Raw genomic sequence first — 20,945 nt, forward strand, 5'->3', positions numbered from 1 at the left:
ATGAGATAAAACTCACCACATCAGTCTCAGCAATATCGCTGGCAACCACATTGTGGCAACGCAGTTTTTTGGCCAAGCCATCAAAGACCCAAAGAACATTGTAACTTGGATCCATGGCAAAGGCTATTTGGGATGGTGGTGTTGTCTCTGTGGGTGACTCTTGGCGTGAGGCGCTTCTCAAGCGACGCTGTTGACGCTGCGATGACGCCGCCCCTGCCCCTGTTGCCACTCCGGGAGCAGATGATTCCGCCGATTGATGATGCTCTTCGAATATTTGATTTCTTGCCTCATGCATACTACGCGACATGTGCTCATTGATGGGCACTCCGGCTGTGGCAGCCAATGCTACTGAAGACACCAGCACAGGTGGCGATTCAGCCGCCACGAGGGGCGGCGTGTCCACATTTCGATTGATTTCCGGTTGAGTTTGCGACGGTTGCGTTTGCATTAGATCACAAAAATTCTGCTGATCCCTGTAATGGGCTGTGCAGCTGCCGTCACGTCGATTGATGGTCAATGTGTGGAAGGATAAATGTATGCTTGGAATAAGCACTGGAAGGATACAACATAGATTCACTCAAAGAGGCGAACGGCAACGAATTGACATGATGAACACTTACGAATGGTCTTCTTATTGGCCACCACATGCATTTTGGGCAGCATTTGGGCTGTTATGAGAGATTCGTCAATCTTAATGAATGTCTGATCGCCATTGGCTCCTATCCAGGTGACCTTTTTGCCATACGTGGGACCCAATCCGCTAAGGAGAAAGAGAAAGAGAAAGATAACACATTTGCCACATTCCTCTCGATTCCAATTCACTTACAAAACAGGTCCGGGTGCACAATTCCATAGAAATTTTTGCCTCTGAGTGAGTCCACAGACTGGCACGTTGGACATCATGGGTATATTTTCCTTGGAACCACCAGGTAGAATGCCAGCTGGCTCTGGTGTTGGGATTCCGGAAATAATACTGCCTGTTGGCTCCTCTTCCACCGTTGTTGGTATCATCGGTTTCTGGCCATAATCACTGGGCAAACGACCCAGTTGACCCTTCTGATAGTTGCCGAACGTATAGACCATTCCCTTGTGGGTCAATAGCACCGTGTGATTGCTGCCGGCAGCCACTTGACTGATGGCTCCTTGAACATGTACTCGCACAGGACCGCTGACTGGCTGCAGATCGCCACTGCCCAATTGACCATATTGATTGCTGCCAAAGGTGAATACCTCACCGGCTAGAGTCAAGACGACCGTGTGATATAGACCGCAGGCCACTTGAACTACCGGCGAGGCAGTGGGCAATTGCAGGATTTGCGGCGCCAATGGAGCAACACGTGGTGGGTCTTTATCGATGTCAGTTGGTGTAGCACCGCCATTGCCACCAGCGGCACCAGTTTCCAATTCGCTGGCCTTCTTCTCCTTCCGCGGACGCATAATCAATGTCTTGGAGCGTTGCGGACGGGGCTGGCACTCCACCTTTGCATCCACTAAAAATGGGGACAGAAGTTTATTAAATCAATGGTTAAATGGTTAAATGTGTAAGCTTACTGATTTCGGATTCCTGGAGAGCTATGCAGGCCGAGCACAGGCCGCATTTGGCACAGCCAGCATCTCCGTGTCCGCAGGGACAAATACTGCCAGCCAAACGCTGCTCTAGGGGCACATTCAGAGCGGAAACGCAGCTCACATTATAGCCCGTGCATTCGCGACAGAGAACACAGACACGACACTGGCCCTGGACGAGGTTGTGATCATCGTAGTCGCAGAGTGTGGAGAAATCCACTTTCAGGCGTTTGTCCATGGCCAAGAGATTGGCATAGGCCAGCGATGACGATGAACTGGGCACATCCTTGACGGGCATCAGTTTATTAAAGACACGACCACATTGTCCTTTGTTATTCAAGCCAAACGAGAAGAGCTGTCCCTTGGCATTTAGGGCCACACAATGCGCTTTACCCAGAGCCACTTTGGTTATATGCTGCTCCAGCAATTCGCTTACAAATCCCATGGCATCACAATGGGCCGTATCCTTGCCATACATGATTAGTTTGCCCGTTTTGGTGACAAATGCCGAAGTTCCATTATTGCATGCAGCATGGACGACCACATGACCATCGATTTTGGTCATTTTCTTTGGCTTAACTGCCTTCGGTTGACGGCGATTTTTGCTGCTGTCGCCATCCTCGCCACGACGAGCTGTTCCGGCAAAATAAACAGTGCCATCATCGTTGACCAGCAAGGCATGGATGCCATCATGACCAACTGCCACATGGACAATATGGGCAGCTTTCGATATTATCAATTCGGTTAGCTTCAGCGTTGGCGTGCGGCCGACACACTTGAGACCCAAGGCCGCCGACTTGCCGTAGTAGTAGACACGCCCATTACTGGCACGCACTAAGCCAAATTCCTTGCCACAAGCCATCCCGAGGACGTCTACATCGGCATCACGACAAGGAGCCGGCAACTTGGGCTCGAAACTGTTATGAGCCGATTGTATACGTTGGATTTGATGTTGATTCAGTAGCTCATCCTCGAATGCAGCATAGCCTAACGTGCGAAACTTCTTCCTGGCCAACTGGAGCGGCAACTCGAATGGCGGTGAATCGCTGCTGTAGCTATTATGATAGAGATTCAGTTTCTTCACCACCAAAGTGTCCTGCAAAGTAGAGAAGAAACATACAATGAGCTGCCTCCCAGAGGGAATGAATCCCACTTACATCTCGATTACTGCAAATGGCATGCAACGAATCGTCGTCCGTGAAGAGGACATAGTTCAGACCCTCTCGCATGGGCAACATGTTCAATGGACTCATCGTTTTCAGGGCCAGTGTGTCGAGGCCGACCATTTGCAACTGATCGGCATTTCGACGGCAATTCCGGCGATAGTATAGTTGGCCTCCACTGTAGCCCAGCCAGGGATTACGCTCACGACTGAAATCCTCGTTTTGGGCATACACATGCCCTTTGTATGAGCCGCCGAATCCAGTGCCAATTTTAAGTAAAACTCCGCCATGTAACAAATATAGAAACACCCCATCACAAGCCATGGCCGGAGCGGCAGAGGAGGCCGTTGACGATGTGGACGATGGCAGCTTAAGTGAGAACTAGAAAATATGTATATTGGGTAGAATCATTGTGGGCAAGTCTTAAGACAATTGTTCACCTCATCCACAAGGGAATTGTGCGGCACACCATGACTATGGAAATCCGGACGCGTCGGCTTATTCAGAGCGGCACTGACCACCGTATGCTGCAGTGCAGCCAACACGGCTGGCAATTGAACTATCTGGGCGGACAGCTGACGCGGCGACATTAACATGGCGGCAATGGCCTTTAGCATTTTGCCCGTATCGCCGCGAGCAATGCAAAGTCCCAGCAAGGCGGCACAGGCCATAGCCGACCAATTGGCCTCGGCTCCGGTGGTGGAGCTTAAAGCCGCCGGCATTGTGGCCAGATCGAGCAGTAAATCGTACAGGGGATTTATAAGTTCTTCCGGTTCAAGTTTAAACGACTCTGGTTGCTGACCTTGGATGACATCGAGCAATGCCTTCAGAGCCTTGGTGCAGAGCAGCGGCTGAATGTGTCGAGCATCCGCTATTAGCTCGAACAAACTCCGCAGGCCAGCCCCCACGATGAGAGGAACTGTGGCGTACACCGGCTCCCGCTCGACGGGCTCCTCGATATCGGAATCGGCATCACTGTTGGCACTATCGCGACGTGTGCGCTTGTCGGCCTGACCAGCCCCGGCAGCAGCTGCTCCTGCAGCGGCACCAGCTCCCGCGCCACCTGCTCCGCCAGCAGCGGCTGCCCCGCCAGCAGCACCTGCTCCTCCGGCCCCAACAGCTATGCCCGCGGCTGGGGCATGACAAGAGCAATCCACCAGATTGCTGACCATACAACTGCCCGCACAGACCAAGCAGCAGGAGGATCCCATATTGCCTGACCACTTCTTTAAAGCTGCTCCGCCAGCCGCACCATTGCCGTCATGGAACAAGGCATAGCGGGTCTCGGCCTCCAGCACTGTGGACCGAATGGCCGAGAAGACAGCAAACTTTGAGGCATTCGGATCCAATTCAATGTGCGCCACCGGGAACGAGGGCATTATTAACATTAATTGCTCTTTGACCAAAGGCGGATCCAAAGGATTTACAATGCCGCCCAATAAGTTCCCTCCTCCATCCAGGACAGCAGCAGCAGCTGCCAATGCTGCAGCGGATTTCTCTTTGCGACTTTTGCGCTTGGTAAGAGCTTTTCTTTCATTTTGCAATTTTCTACAATAAAAAAAAAAAAAACGACAAATTCAAATTCGAATAGCAGCAGCAGTATTAATGCAGGTCGCGAGCAAACAGCTGATTAGCAGCTGACAGAGCTGCCACACTGTTTTGATATTTCAAATGACCGCCCAATCTGAACAACCCCCCTCCGGTTCAAATTAGGGGTTGGAAGGCATAGCAAAATCGATCGATTTTTCAACCCCCCTCTAGCCGACGACGACAATGCTAACCCACATCAGCATTGTCTTTGTCCTGACAGGGTCGGAAAGGATTTTACCTGCGTGTATTATTCGTGTATAATTCATAGAAATGATCGCCATATTTCATAGGATTTAGTAGACCGACCATAGCTTTAACTTTAACCCGCACACACTAGTGACAAAATCGATTTTGACTATATACACACCGACGACGGACAACGACGACGACCCGACCTATTCGACACGGACCAATATGCAATTTTTTATATCCTCTTCTTTGGCTAACTTTTTCGTTTTATTGCACAAACATTAACGCTTAAATGCACAGCGCAAACAAAAAAAAAAAATATTGTACAAATTAAAATAACTAAGAATTAACTATTTTGCTGGCTTTTTGCGGGGGGCGCTTTGACTAATACATATTTCTTGTGTATTATTTTGCTGATTTTATTTCCTATTTATAACGGGAGCGCCAGCCGCCGCGAACAATGAAAGCAACCAACTGAATGAGTGGCAACGCTGGCGTAACAGGACATAACCGCCTGGAGATGGACACGAACAAAATTTGAAAATGTATCGATAGTTTTTTTTTTTAGTTATAGTTATAACTTTCATAGTCATGATACAGTTAGAAATGTTGGGCATAATTTAAAATTAAAATAAATAAAAATATTTGTTCGTAGTCAACCTGTATTACTCTGCTTTTGGCCAAGATTCCAATTGGCCAAGAAATTTAAAAAAAAACTATCGGCATCATTGGATGTCACAAATTGAACAGCTGATAGTGTTGATAAACCCTTGTTGGCCGGGCATTATTTTTTTCCCCAAGTTGGCAGCCTCCACGGTAGAAGCAGCTGTCAATCGTCTACAACAAAAGTGTCGCCAGAAGAAACATTTTACGTAATTTATTTTCATTATTAATTCCATTCTGATTTGTCCAAGCCAAAGCTAATTAAGCAATTCTATTTACTCCCACCATGCAGCATGGGCAACGCTTTGAATCACTATCTGAAACCAGATGTGACGCCCGGTCCGGATGTGGTGCCCAGTTTTGATCCCATGTTGGGATTCGGGGCGCGCAAGGAACGCGTCATGATTGCCACCAAAGAGGAAATGGAATCAGCCAAACTGCCATTGGAGGACCGTGACTATTGTGCCCACAAGCTGATCGCCTATCAGGCCTGTCGGTCCGACAAGTTCCCCTTTGTGTATCAGTGTGCGCACCAGAAGCACGAGTACTTGACCTGCGAATACGAGGATTATGTGCTCCGCATGAAGGAATTCGAACGCGAGCGTCGTCTGCTGGAGCGTCAGAAGCGTCTGGACAAAGCAGCTGCCTAGAGACTACAGATCGTACTGGGACTAACTGGTGGTTATAATTAATATTTTTTTTTTTTCTCTCTCTTTGTTGGAGCCGATTAAATGCGATAAATTGGAATAAATACCCTTGCTAGTAAATAATATGGATTCCATTTGTGGTTTTTAACAGCCGGAAATCATCGAAAAGAAAAGTATCCCACTCTGCATTACTCGGAATAGTGTCAGAAATCGATTTAACCCAAAGAATGTTCCAAATTTGAGCCCTTCTTGACATCATTTGCCCTATTAGAGAATGAAATGATTTACCACTAAGTTGGAAAATCTCAAGAATCTCTTGAAACACAAAAGAAATTTCTTATGATAATTTATTGATTGATATCGTCGCTGATCGCCCTCTTCTTGCCAAAGTAATTGATTAGAATGCAATCAGTTGCAGTCTAATTATGTTGGATCTTCTCAAGAAACAATTTAAAATATTCAAAATGGAATGCATTCGGATCATTTTCAAGATTCGCATTCAAAATTAAATAGGATAAAATGAAGGAGCAGCTGAAATACTTCTGCTAATTTTTTTGCTCTTTTATTTATGATAATAAATTTACTTAATAAATTTGTAAGAATTACAATTGCTTTGATTTTTAACAATGAGCATTCCGCACACACACACATACACACACTCATGCACACATTCAACCACACATACACACACACATGCACACACGCTCTTATCTTTTATGAAATATAAAGTTTGTGTATATATAGATAAATGATCTAGTTAACTAAACTGAAACTGATAATGGCAAGCATTTGGGCTAATTGGGCGCGTCTTTTGCCATTCTGGCCACATCTACATCTTTGGTGTACAAGGAAAAACTCATCTCAACTCATCTCACTCACTGGGCATGGTTCCCATAACAAGCATTGTCATGATCCGCATCGGCATCAAATTCCCAATTTACGCCACAGCAAATACATGCGTCCATTGGTACTGAAAATGCTGCGCAGCATGAAAACCTGTATGAAACCAACACCGACCATGGCACTTATTTGGATGAGTGACCAATTGTTGACCTTTTGGAAATTCGCTTCCGCTAAGTTGCGATCGCGCGCCTCGTGGGAACGCAGCATATCCTGCATTTGACGTGCCTTGGTCAATTGCAATCGAATGCGTCCAGTGAAGTCCATAATATCCTGGACTTTCATGTCGTAGTACTCATCGGGCGAGAGGCCGGCCATTTCGTCCACCTCGTTCCACTGCTGATCACCATGATTTGGCTCACCTTCGCGTTCCACTATCAGTTCAAAGAACACAGTCTTTCGGTTGAACATACTAAAACTATTGTCGAAACAGAAACGATAGTCCCCCTCCTTCTCCACGGTGTGCCGATGGATGTTCTCCGGCTTCTTATAGTCACTCACAATGAGCAGGCCAACGGGATCCATTAAGGCAAAACTGATATCCAAATCTCCATGACCGCCATCGATTACCTGATACTCGAAATCAATTGTTTCGCCCTGCTTCACGCTATGATAAAGGCACTCGATTTTACCGGCATCCACATACACCGTCATTTCCTTCTCATAGGCCAGAACTAAGTCCAATTGGGGTCCAGTCATCAGTATTAGCGTAACTAAACTGAGCCAGGGAAGGGGGCCAAACATTCCCTACATTGTGAGCATTAATGAGTCATTAGTAAATAATGCCAAGGCAAAAACATTGCTGATCAAAAAAATCTACCATTTTTTGTTTGTAACAACCGAGTCGAATAAATAAAGTTGAAAAGTTATTACAATTTTGAAGTGTGACCAAATGTGATGATTTTTTTAAATACCAAAACGCACTCTACGATCACAATTGAAGTAAAGCTTATCGATAATTAATCGACTTGGATGTTTAATTCCGCCAGGTGGCGCCACAAAAAAACACAGTTTCTGTTACAACGGCTAATTTTATTTGAATTTAAATTTGAAATTGCTTAAACAGAAAACCTAACAAAATATGAAAAGTTTTAGTACTTTCTGTCATGATCTTGCTTTAAATTCATGCTGCTGTAAAATAAAAGAGTATTTATGTATACGCTTTTAGTCAATCCGTTTAGCATTTGAAAAATTTTGCTCCTTTCTTATAAGAAATGACATTTGATTCTGATAACACATTCACCTATACATTCCCATGCCCTTGTTCCAGTTGAGGGGAAAACGAAACGGACAATGAAAATTAGAAACCAAGGTTTCCCAACATTACCCTCCCCCCTCTAAATTTCAATGTGTGTGTGTGTGTCTGATACCTGATAAGTTCAAATAGTCCATGGCCTGCCTTTTGGCGCCTTGCCTTGGTCTCATTTACATTTCGATTTTTACTTTTAGTTTGTTTCTGTTTTTTGTTGTGTTACTTTTTTGTTTGTCAATTTTCTCGCATTTGGCATTTAATTAGAAAATAACGTAAATGCAATAAAATGGCAATTTGGTAATTAATTACACATCCATACACACTGTCGCACGCACACACACACACACACACACAAAGACACAGAAACTTGTGACCATATATGGGCATAAAATACCAACAAAAGCTAAATATGTAGACCCCGAAACAACAAAAAAAAAAAAAAATCAACCCAATCATTCACGCGGAACTTTATAGTCCATCGAAATCACATGGAATGCTATGTACATACATATCTATATGTATATACGATTTTTCAGGGCTAAACTCGTCGAAAATCCATAGCCCACTGTTTTACCCATCCACCCCACTTGACCATGTTTCACTTGGCGCCTATCAAAATAATATTTATCATCATTACTTTATTGGTTTCATTTCCTTTTTTTGTCGCCATTTCTGATTACGCAATTCTCCCACCTGATGGAAACACTGAGAATCAGAATCTTATCATGGCAACGCCTGTGCGCCAATCGGCGTGACGTTGATAAAAAAGAAACTCGAAACAGAAACTCGATTAGATTGTATTATATATACCAAATACCCCCCAAAAAAAAACTGAGCATATACCATATAATTTGAGTGAAAAAGAGAGCATATTTGGCATAATTTGAAAATGCCTCTTAAACAGAATTTCGACTTCAAAGTGTCCTCTACCATTTCCCAATCTTTGCTTCAAGAACCTAAACCATTTTCTCATATGGATTGTGGAAAATATTTCCCCACAATCCACAATCCACTAACAATCTCTTTGAGATACTATCTTACTTTTTGATAACTGAAATTTTGTTTGCAAATCACAAAGATATATAAAGATATGACTTATATATGTATGCACGGTATATTGATTCTAAACTTTCACGTGAAATTTATACCATCTCTTTGCAAGGGCGTAGCCGAGTTTCAAATTAGGAGGGGCTACAGGGGATACCATTTGAATCCCCAAAAATAAAACATATATCGATAAATTTATTCAAAAGCAAAAGTTAAACTAAATTTCATATCAAATTAAAGATGTTCCTCTCTGCCCCTTTTCTGGCTACGCCCTTGTCACCTTGCTTGGCCATAAGATCGCTTTGTTCAGGTTAATTTTGCGTAAGCTCTATTTCAGTTTTCGTAATATTGTGTGCTCTCTCTTATCACACGAACTTAAATAGATCTGCCAAATGACTCATGTATGTACAATCAAGTCAAGTGTAGTGAAGAAAGAAAAAATGCTCATCTTATCAATATTTTTCATCCACTAGCACAGCAATCACCACCCAAACTAAAGGCACACAGAGACACAGAGACAGAGGCACAGAGACAGAGGCACACATACATAAGTATGTATGTACATATGTATGTATGTGTAGGCATTCCTTAGAACATAATTGCCTTATAAGTGTTGTTGTTCCGATTCTACTGATATCGGCTGAGGTTGCAAAGAGTAAAAAACAAAACAAAAAAACATTACACAAATGTAACTAGAAAATTAAAGCCTTTTAACCTTCACATTTTCTTAGCAAACAAAACGGCGGCACAAGAACAATAATATCAAGAAGAAGACCAAGAAGAAGAAGAAGAAGAAGAAGGTCGGGCCTCTTTCACTACATCTTTTCATCTCTCTCTATCTCTTCCTCTCTCTATTTTTTCTCGACCTTTCTCTTCCCCACCCCACCATAACACTTTAGTCGGAAAATGTGGGAAAACACATGTGAAAAATTGCACGTGCAATGAAAAAACGAAATAACATCAAAGAGCGACGCAAGCGCCGTAGATTTCCCCTAAATTGTGGACAAACTTCCCCTAAAACTCAAACGTACATATGTATATATACCGTTATATATGCGAATTGGCGGCGAATTGAATGGAACAACCACCGCAAAAAGCACCCTCCAGGTCCTGCTCTCAGGAGAGCGGTTGCAACCCGGCAAGAGAATGATAAAACAGCTGCAAAATTGAGATGCTATAGCTTATCAGAACACTTGACAGATTTTTGGTTTGAATCAAACTTTAAAACACCGAAATCCTAAATACATATGTATATCACTTTCTCATAGGCAAAGTTTAAAATTACATCAGAGTTCTTGAAAATCCCAAAGATATTTGTCTAGTTTTTAGCCGATTTCAGAATAAATTTTACAGAATTTCATCTATAGTTTCAATGTTTTAAGCGAGAACAGAACTTTGCCCCTTCGTACCAAATCTGGTTTCAATATTTTTTGAGCTCTTTTCCAAGACGCAAAATAACCAAAATTGGGAGTTTTCACTTTTTATAGACCGACAAACCCAAAGCTACATAAGTACATATTTGTAACAAACAAGAGAGTGAGAGAGATAGATAGATATGGAGAGCGAGAGCATGTTACATACTATCCATAGACGACCATATTAAGAGTTGTGAATGAAGCGACCCACATACAAGCACACACACACACACACACACAAACATAGTACAGATGCACCAAACATAGGCAAGTGAAAGGTTATGTTGAAAACGTCGGGGTCACCAAACTTTTCGGTGATCCCAAACAATTATTATTGATCGCTTTGAAGCTAAATGTATGTATGTACCGAAATACATATAAAACCCAACCTAAAAAACTGCAGTCGCATAGGACCAAAGAGTGATGGTTAGAAAGATGAAAAGAGAAAGAGCCGCAGAAAAAAAAATACAAGAGAGAAAGAGGGACACCACCAGAGAGAGAGAGAACAAGTTGATGACCGGCAAAGCGGTATTTTTGGACTAACTATAACCATATTTGGCATTGCATTTGGTAAAATGCAGTATCTGCTCGCTGCACTGCAGAGAGAGTGTATATACAAATGCATAAAAGAGAGATAGAGCGAGAGAGCACAACAAAGAGTTAAACTGACAGAGAGAGAGTCTTGAGTGGGCGCATGAGCATAAGCTGGGCTTACTCTCCATTACACAGAGAGGGAGATATAGAGAGAGAGAGAGAGACCGGAAAACGTTTGACAAGCAGAATACAAAAATCATAAAAATAAATTTGAACTTGAACTTACTCACCCCCCCTTAAGGCACCCATCGACCATATATGTATGACATTGCGTGCATTTGCCCTGCCTGACTGCTTGCCCCTCCCCAGCCTAACGAAAATTGCCGGCATTACACCCACACATACACACACACATACATAGGTACATACATACATATATCCTTGTCTGCTTTCAATCCATTTGTCAATTCCATTTTTAGTTTTGCGACAAGAAATATTATGGGAAACGGAATCGTTTATAGCCGCCATTTAGCTGCCCATCTTCTTCTATCCCTCTCTCTCTCTCTCCCTCTCTCCCAACATTCGAATTGTATGCGATTTGAATATTAAACAATGAACATAACTTCACTTTACATACATTAATACATACATACATAGGTATGTACATGTAGCTTTTCCCTTTCTTAAGTTTCTTATGTACTGTCACCTGTTGTGAGCGGCATTTTTAATGGCCAAACGTTTCCGTTTCTTCTTCTTCTTCTTTCTGTTGATGATCAAAGTTTGATATGATCTATAATGTTGGCTATATACAGGGGGAGGGGAGTGATCTTTCTCTCTCTCTCCCTCGAAATATGTTTATTGAATAAGATGAAACTTTTTTCCATAATCACCCATTTTACCTTGTTACGGAAACAGCTGCCAATTTGGTAAACTGATATGGCAAAAACCATTCGCCAAGTACGTGGATATACTACATACATATACATATACACATGTGTGTATGTATGTATGTGTTATCTCATTCTATGTATGTATGTGTGAGGAGCTTACGTGGAAACTTGAAGTGTTAAATTCCATTTTGGAATTATTCTATTGCATGAGTCATTTTCTTAAGTGAATTTTCCCTTTTTACTGTTGTCAGCCACGCCCTTTAAACGAAAAATATTAACACTACGAGACACAAGAGGTCGCTGCAGATCGCTTTAGGCGAGCGAGTGCATCAAGAGTTCTCTTTTTGGTTAAATGCACTTATGTACTTGAAGTTGGTTATCAGAAAGAGAAGCACTTGAGTACATAAATACATCTGGGAGACATGTGGATGGATGGATGGATGGATGGATGGATGTGTGTATGTATATATTATCAGCCGGAAAGCAAGCCAAAATGAATGCTCCCATATTTGTCCAAGGACTGAACGACTGATTAGTAAACCACCACCACAAAAACCGCGGCACCACCACCACCACCATCATTAGGGACAACAGCTGATTCACACCAGCCCACGCCCTTGTCATAGGGCCACACCTAAAAACTCAGATACGAAGCCAACATACAAAGATTCGCATGCATGTTGGCCCAGGACTAAAACAGGAATGGGAATGCGAATGGGAATGAGAATGGGATGGAGAGACAGGGAATTACTTCCGGCTTGGCATGGCGCGTCGTGTCTGCAACCACCCCTTACCCGCATCTGCCACCCCTGACCGCCGCCTAGTGTTACATGTTCAAGGTTGCTGACAGAGACAAGTCAAGGCTTAGAACGACCCTCATTTCTCATTCTCATCCTACCCTAACCATGTACTGAGTTATCCCGTTTATTTCTTCTTTTTTTCGGTTTTTTTTCGGGGGTGGTAATTGTATCGCCCTGGGTGGGTCCGGGTCCGGGTTCGGGTCATTTGCCCATTTTATATATTTTGGCATTTCGCAAATGCTTTAATTTTTTTCCACCGAAATGCCGCACGTGTCACTTTCACAAAAGATGAGAAAAGTCTTTTTTGGATGAGTCATGAACATTGATTTTTTTTCTACTCTTTTTTTCGTTTCCTTTCTTTCTTTTTCGTTTTGTTGCTCAAAATGCATTTTTTTTTACTGTTGTCTTAATGCATTTTGAAACTCTGAAATGGAAATGCAATTTGTTACGCTCTGTTTCCTTGAAGCTCGTCTTCATTTTCATCTTCAGCTTCTTCTTCTTCTTTAATGAAAAGAAAATATTTGTAGGTTATGTGTGGAATGCATTTTTCTTTAGATCTTTATTTCTCCAAATTCCGCACTTTCGAAGATCTTAAGTGATCTTGCTTCCCTTTTGAAGGGAGATCATTTATTATGCCATTTTCCTCATTCCATGAGAGGTTATGTTGAAAACGTCGGGGTCACCAAACTTTTTATTGAGTGCAAACAAGTATTAATCGCTTTGGAGCTAAAATGTATATAGTCACTGATCGCAAAGTTAAGTTGAAATCTTCATTTGCTTGGGTTTCGCCAAGAAATTAGCATTTGTTAATTCTTAAAAATTACAAGCAATGATATCATTTATATGTATAATTAAATAATTTACAAATGATTCATGATTTGTAGTAAAATAATAATATTTACTAAAAGGTTTTCACATACACACACACACACACACACACACAACCACAAAGACGATAACATGTCGTTATATTATATATAATTATCAAATAAGAACCTACCCGCTCTCTCCCTCTTGATAGAAATACACGGGCTACTTACCTGCAACACCCTTCAATATGATTTTCATAAATGAAAATGTACGTATAAGATAGAGGAGAAGGAAAAAAAAAAAAAAAAAAAAAAAAAAAAAAAAAAAAAAAAAAAAAAAAAAAAAAAAAAAAAAGAAAAAAACAAAAAAAAAAAAAAAAAAAAAAAAAAAAAAAATAAAAAAAAAAAAAAAAAAAAAAAAAAAAAAACAAAAAACACACAAAAAAAAAAAAAAAAAGAAAAAAAAAAAAAAAAAAAAAAAAAAAAAAAAAAAAAAAAAAAAACCAAAAAAACAACAAAAAAAACACAAAAAAACAAAAACAAAAAAAAAAAAAAAAAAAAAAAAAAAAAAAAAAAAAAAAAAAAAAAAAAAAAAAAAAAAAACAAAAAAACCAATCAAATTAATGCATAACATAAAAAAATAATGATTGATACTTAAAATACAATAAACATAATACGAATTTGCTCTTAACCTTTGATACAACCAATTCGAAGTTAGGAGGCAGGGAAATATATTTGATGAGATTCTGATTTATATCCTACAGTCACATGTATTTGGATTGCAAACAAATATACCCCTTTTAGTGACTTGGTAATGAGTATAACAGTATAATAATGCCTCAATGCATTATAATGAATAGAAAAACGTTCGAAATTAACATTATCCAACTCAAACAAGATGTTTGTTATGTCACACAAGAAAATAAAAGCAAACTGGGTTAACAATAATGAAAATGTCTCCAAAAGCAAACGGTAACTTTTGTCAATTTTTCCGCAATTCGGGATATCCGACTGCATAATGCACTCCCAACAACTCAATTCAACTCTTGACTCACTGTGGCCCACAAACGGTTTCTCGAAAACGGTAAGAAAAAGCTTTCTTTTTGTGAGAAACAAAATCTGAAAAAAAAAAAAACGGTATCAAAAACTGAAAAAGTTTGGACTTTCGCAAAAATTAGCCTAATAATTGAATACACCACGAAAAAAAAACAAAAATACATTTTTGTGTAGTTGCTTTGTTGTTGGTTTATTTATTTTTGTGTCTTGTTTTGTCTTTTTTTTTGTTTTTGTCTTTTTGTCATTTGTTATGCGCAAAGCCTTCACCCAAATTCTAATTAGCCAGTGAAAGTGTTTGGCGTCTTCTTTATCTTGTTTCCTCTTTCTCCCTCTCTCTCTCGCTCTCTCTCACTCTTAACACTGTAAATGTTTGTTCAATTTAATTTTTGCAAAGATTTAAACAAATGTATTTATAATCAATAAACAAAATAAAAGTGAAATGTTTGCAAAAAAAAAAGCAATAACTTTTTATTATAACTAGACGAAAACTGAGAAAACAAAAATGTATTTATTTATCCATATTAATTATTATTTCTTCAAATTTCACTTTGGCATTGCAGTTTTTTTTCAATTTTTGTTTATAATAATTATAAAGTCTATTCTAAGAACTGTCCATAAATCATTTAAAGACAAAATTCTATTTTAGAGACTGAGAAGTTTTTACCTTCTGAAAATGACAGATTCTTGTCCAATTTGGTGACAATTTTGAAACTAGAGCCGTCTTAAATAGACAATAATTTGTGTTATACTTAGTCAATCTTATTAAAATTTAGGGATATGATAATTCATAGTAAAAACCATCTCATTAGTAAAACTCATAAAGGTTTTATAGCCATTAATTGATATAGTGGTCCAGTCCGAACAATTTTTAAATTTATCTCATCACAAAAAGTAGAAATAGCTTAAATACGTCAGGGTGACATGTCTAAATCAACTCAGCTTCTTATGCTGATCAAGAATATATATACTACGTCTCTTTCTCTAGGCTACTCTGCAAGGGGATTCGCTCCTATCAATGAATTCTATCAACGCCCTTGATCTAGTCTAAGTCTTATGAAGGTAAGTCTAAAGGTTAAGTCCTTGGTGTTATATCTGTGTAATAATCACTTCAAACTTGCCAAGTTTAGTTGAAAACTTTCAACCAGGGTTACCAACATAACAACAGGTAGAGCCTCTACCCACCAATCCGCCACTCTGCTGAAATTATTCACGAAGTGATAGTTTCAAATGCGATTTATAAGAAAATTATGGAATAGTGCGTCGAAATATTTCACAGAGACGTAAATTATGAGATAATGTACAACATATTCAAATTTCACAAAAATCGGTGACTGGCCTAACTTAAGTTACCCTAGAAAGTCATTTTGTCCATGTCTTGCTGATTGCAATTGTTTTTTCCTCTCTATCGCACATCTATCGCACATACACACATATGTATGTATGTATAGGTAGAGTAAGCCCAAGACCAAAAAAAGTCAACAGACATTCTATGCGACCAAATTCGGCTTCAGATCATACATACCATATATAGTATCTCTAAGTAGTAGTTTCCTCTTCCCCTCGCTATAAAAATGATCACAGCGGATGCAATGTCTTTAAGAGTTTTAGACGTAAAACCAAAAATGATATTGCATTAAAGTTACCCTATAAACAAAACAAAAAATTATAATACTTTTCAAATTAAAAAGGCAAGAGCGGTTAAGGCAAACTTAGAGCTTGTTTAGCTCAAGTTGTAACTTTTTCAATATCTTTCGTATACCCTTTCAAAGTTTGGATTTTGATATCCCTCTATGTGTCTCTCTCTTGATGTCGATCTCAATCTCCCCCTTCCCTCTGTGTCTTGAATCAATCCCATTTAGGTTACACCCACAATTCGTTGTGTGTGTATATGGTCAACGTCTTTTTGCGTTTCCGCTCGATTTTTGAAAAATAGTTGAATTTTTCGACTTTGTTTTGGCCAATTGTCTTTTTAGCTCAATAATGTCAAGGTCGGTTGGGATTTCTAAACTAAATATGATGGTCTGTACTCGCTGAGATGATCCTTTGGTTTTTTACTTTACTCAAAAATATTCAACAAAAATAAACTAAATTGCGTTGTATTCACTTTTTTTGGAAAGAAAACAAAAAACATTTTTATTTAAAAACAGAGAAAGACAGATAGCAAGAGAGAGAGAAGCTTTTTTTCAAAATGCCAACGGCCAAAAATGGGCAGCAAATTAAAGCCTCTGTCGCAGTCGCTGTCGCAGTCGACGTTGACGTCACATCGAAGTCGGCGACGACAGCTCAATGTCAAAAAAAAGGCACAACAACAATATGGGAGAAACAAAAATATAATTAACAAAACAAAAAAAACAAAACAAACTAAAATTAATGCAAAATTTAACCAAAACTGTCGACAATGCCAAATTTTCTATACCCTTGCTATATAATTCCATATATGTCTGCTGTCTCTTGAATAGTTATATTTCATGCTCAAAATCGAAATCGAAACTAACATATAGACAATCGTTCGAATTAATCATCATTTCTTGTGACAATTTTAAAATTTCTTCAAGTTTTTCAACTTTTTAGCTTCAATTAATTTCGAAAATGTTTTAGAAAATTATATATTCGAACTTTCTTTTGACTAAAACGAAATGTTTGCCATGCCCAAACGAATATACCATCAAAATATATTTTAGGGTAAAAGAAATCCAAGAAAATACATTGACTTTGTCGCCTTCTTTTTCTCCTTCGCCTTCTCATTCTCCTTCTCCTTTTCTCATCTCGTTATGCGAATTTATTTTGGCTAATCTTTTATTTCGTTTTCAGTAGGGTCAAATACAAAAACACACAAATTCCATATGTTGACTGCGAGACATCGATTTACCCTGTACTAAAGAAAGTTGTCTAGACTTTATTAGAATTCGAACTTCGATTCGAAAGTGTTTTTCAAAAGTTTTAAAAGTGATTTGGAACTGTTCTCGACAGATTTTCAACAACTTTTTTGAATTTTTTTTGCTGTTTTAAATTTCGAGTCAAATATCAATTATTTTCGAATCGGAAGATGAGTTTGAAATAGAGTTGCCAAGTTTTCAAATAATTTTGGTATATTTTTGTTTTTTTGAATGCAAAACATGTTTTATATAGTTACGATTCAATTTTCTACTTGATTGCTAAAGAATAGTTTTGAACATATTTAAGAATAATAGAGAAATATTTCAAAAAAGTAATGAAATGTAAAATATTTCATTCTACTCACTAAAAGACAAAACGATTTGATATTGAAAGAAAGCGAAAACAGGTCTCAAGTCAGATTCATTGAAACAATGGTTTGAAATCGGAAACAATAACTAAGATATATATGTATATCGAAACTTAAATTAAAATTTAAAAGTAATTTTAAAAAAATTTTCGAATAAATAAATGCAGTTTTGGAAGCAATAATAGAAACTACAACTACTTAAAATCATATTAATCAGTTTTAATGCAAATTTCTGACAACGAATCAGTTATAGAAGAATGTTTGATATCTGAACTTTACTTTGACTAAATTTTCAATGAAATTTGATTTTCAGTCCATATCAATAGATTTTATTGTTTGAAAAGGATTAAAACTAGAATCCTTTTTAATATTGAGAAAATTATAAAATGTTTCCTTCACAACGAGAAATTCGAATATTCACTATACTCGGTTTCTAATCAACTGTTTGGCGGTGTTTAATTGTATTTCCGTTAAACGAGTCTTTTTTTGTTTCTATTTTCTTTATACATTTGAGAGCTGTGACTTCTTCTGTGCCGCTGCTGTTGCTTCTCTTTTTCTGTTTTTCTGTTATTTTTCAAAACGTAACTGTCAACAATGGCGGCTGAAAGTGGAGGCCAGACTCGAGATTGTTGATTCTTTTTCTCGGTTTTGATGATGGCTGATTGTTATTAGGTGCAGGCTTTCTAAGCTTAAACAAACGGTTTCGCAGACACACACGCACGCACACACACACACACACACAATTATTGTTGATAATTTTTGTTAAAATATTTATTTATTTATTATTATGAGACGGACAAACATTTTTACATTAAACATCTTTCCGGTTTTTGTTTTCGTATTTATTTTTTTGTACGTTTTTATGCAAATCAATTTGAGTTGGGGTTGAATGATTCATTCCCTCATAACATGGAATTGAAATTGAGCCACAAGTCCGAGTCATGAATTGAATGGAATGATTCATATCCATATATATATATATGTATGTATATATAATAAATTGGAGGTCCCCCCCATTACTTTGCCTTGCAAACATTAGTTGAAATTTAATTTGAAATCTAAAACTGACTTATTCACTCGTATTTATCTATGTCCATAGTGTTTACTCTATACCAAGGGTGGCCACGGAAATTTAACTTGGGAGCCGGCTCTTTACCGGCAGAGGCTGGGCAGAGAAAAAGGTCACTTTTGCGAGTCGACGCACACAAAAATTTGTGTGCCTCGAGTTTTATGACGGGTCATAAAACGACCTTTTTTGGGTCGAGCGAGCGATCGTCGTCGAACTTGTGGGCAGAGAGACGGACAAGTCCCGAATTTTACGGGGAGGGGGAAAAAGGTCGCGATCTCGAGCTCGCAACTTGTGGGCAGAGAGACGGACAAGTCCCGAATTTTACGGGGAGGGGGAAAAAGGTCGCGATCTCGAGCTCGCAACTTGTGGGCAGAGGGAGTGAGGGACAAGTAAAAATAAGGGTTGTTTTTGATGAGTGCTCGAGATCGCGTTCCTTTTTCCCCCTCCCCGTAAAATTCGGGACTTGTCCGTCTCTCTGCCCACAAGTTGCGAGCTCGAGATCGCGACCTTTTTCCCCCTCCCCGTAAAATTCGGGACTTGTCCGTCTCTCTGCCCACAAGTTCGACGACGATCGCTCGCTCGACCCAAAAAAGGTCGTTTTATGACCCGTCATAAAACTCGAGGCACACAAATTTTTGTGTGCGTCGACTCGCAAAAGTGACCTTTTTCTCTGCCCAGCCTCTGCCGGTAAAGAGCCACGGGAGCCAAAAGAGCCACTACGTGGCCATCGTTGCTCTATACATATGTATACCGATTTCTTTTATAGATTCAACAGAATTTCATATTTATCAGTAAGTTAGTGAATTTATTGTTTATGATTATTTATAGGCTGTTAGGAAATTGTTATGTGGGGTATGTGTTCACAGATGTATTTATAGTCCCATGATAACACCAAAACACAATACAAAAAGAGTTTCTGTTGTCGGCATGGGTTAAGTCTGGACGTCAAAGTCTTTCATATTGATAGCATTTTTCTTCATTCATCGTGAAATTTGACTACACAGCAGCAGATAAATTTTCTCGAACGGAAGCTGTCTTCGAAAAGGCGTTTCCCGAATCAGTTGAAGGGGCCCAAGATAAAGAAGAAGAGGCCAATATCGGTCTCCCGTTGAAGTAGTTGCCTTTATATGACTTTATTTAAGTCTTTATACTGTCAAAAGACCAAGAGCAAAAATATATGAAATTTTCAAGTCTAATAATAATCTTGAGTTTTGAGCGAACATTCCCCAAAATTGTATATTTTAGACATTTTGGAGGGAAAATCCTTTTTTAATATTGAAATTTCACCAGTTTTATAGTACAAATTTACCTCATTTCCCCCACCCGACGATCTGTCACTAGTCCTAGTAGATGCTGATCAAAACTATATGTAAACATAGCTTAAGGGAATGATAGTTATAAAAACAAAACAAAAACAAAAAACGTTTATTACATTAGTCTTAGGTCCTGGAACCGCTCCTACCACACTATCTTTATGAAAAATCCATTTCGTGTGGCTAGTTAAAGTCATTACACAACACATGTATGTAAATACACATACATAATCTATGCATGTCTATACATACATATGTATATGTATGTATATATAAATATGTATGCTTGGTCATCATGTTGACGGATGCGTTAGAGTCATGCCTCACGCGAGAATGCTTGTCTCGAAAAATCTCAACGATATTGTATTCCCGGGTGCGGCATCCCCTGTTGCACGCACCGTTCTATACTACAAGTATATATAGTAAAAGATAACACACCCACCCACCAACACACCCACACACACACACACATAGCGCACTCTCTAAGTACGTGTGTGTGCGGCGCTTTTCAATTTGTGTAATTAAAGGGAGGCAGGAGAAATGCTTGAAGAAATGGCATCTTTATTTGAATTTTTCAGTTCAGTTTGGTTTAATTGACGTCGTTCACACGCAGACAATATCTTTATATATATATGTACGTACGGACTTGGTAGTACTTCAAGCCCAGCTGACGGCACTGAAGCGCAACGTGGCCAGCCCCGCCACCTGGATTCCCTCTGTATGTGTGTGTGTGTGTGTGTTTGAATGGAAGTGTGGGCGCCAATATACAAGTCCAACCACAACTTATACACTCTCGCG

General features: G+C 39.4%; 3 protein-coding genes across 3 annotated transcripts in view; 1 reads left to right on the forward strand and 2 right to left on the reverse strand.

Moving 5' to 3' along the window:
* Positions 1–4,815, reverse strand: part of LOC6641243 (E3 ubiquitin-protein ligase highwire) — a 47,101-nt gene extending 42,286 nt beyond the window's left edge. Inside the window, exons 1-7 of the mRNA XM_015178588.3 lie at positions 4,558–4,815; positions 3,170–4,277; positions 2,724–3,110; positions 1,552–2,662; positions 827–1,490; positions 621–760; positions 17–552 (exon numbers count right to left, since the gene is read on the reverse strand). Coding sequence (XP_015034074.2) covers positions 17–552; positions 621–760; positions 827–1,490; positions 1,552–2,662; positions 2,724–3,110; positions 3,170–4,277; positions 4,558–4,628 — 4,017 coding nt within the window. The 5' untranslated portion in view covers positions 4,629–4,815. The remainder of the gene's footprint in view (positions 1–16; positions 553–620; positions 761–826; positions 1,491–1,551; positions 2,663–2,723; positions 3,111–3,169; positions 4,278–4,557) is intronic.
* Positions 4,816–5,297: 482 nt separating this feature from the next.
* On the forward strand, positions 5,298–5,938 carry LOC6641376 (NADH dehydrogenase [ubiquinone] 1 beta subcomplex subunit 7). Its single transcript, XM_002064332.4, has 2 exons — positions 5,298–5,380; positions 5,464–5,938. Exon 2 carries the CDS (start codon positions 5,465–5,467, stop codon positions 5,819–5,821), a length of 357 nt encoding a protein of 118 aa, XP_002064368.1. The 5' UTR covers positions 5,298–5,380; position 5,464; the 3' UTR covers positions 5,822–5,938.
* Positions 5,939–6,356: 418 nt separating this feature from the next.
* Positions 6,357–7,618, reverse strand: LOC6641377 (transmembrane emp24 domain-containing protein 1). Its single transcript, XM_002064333.4, has 2 exons — positions 7,539–7,618; positions 6,357–7,465 (listed from the first exon to the last, which is right to left on the reverse strand). Exons 1-2 carry the CDS (start codon positions 7,539–7,541, stop codon positions 6,743–6,745), a joined length of 726 nt encoding a protein of 241 aa, XP_002064369.2. The 5' UTR covers positions 7,542–7,618; the 3' UTR covers positions 6,357–6,742.
* Between the last annotated feature and the right edge of the window lie 13,327 nt (positions 7,619–20,945).

The sequence above is a fragment of the Drosophila willistoni genome (genome assembly GCF_018902025.1).
Source record: "Drosophila willistoni isolate 14030-0811.24 chromosome XL unlocalized genomic scaffold, UCI_dwil_1.1 Seg141, whole genome shotgun sequence".
NCBI lineage: Eukaryota > Metazoa > Arthropoda > Insecta > Diptera > Drosophilidae > Drosophila > Drosophila willistoni.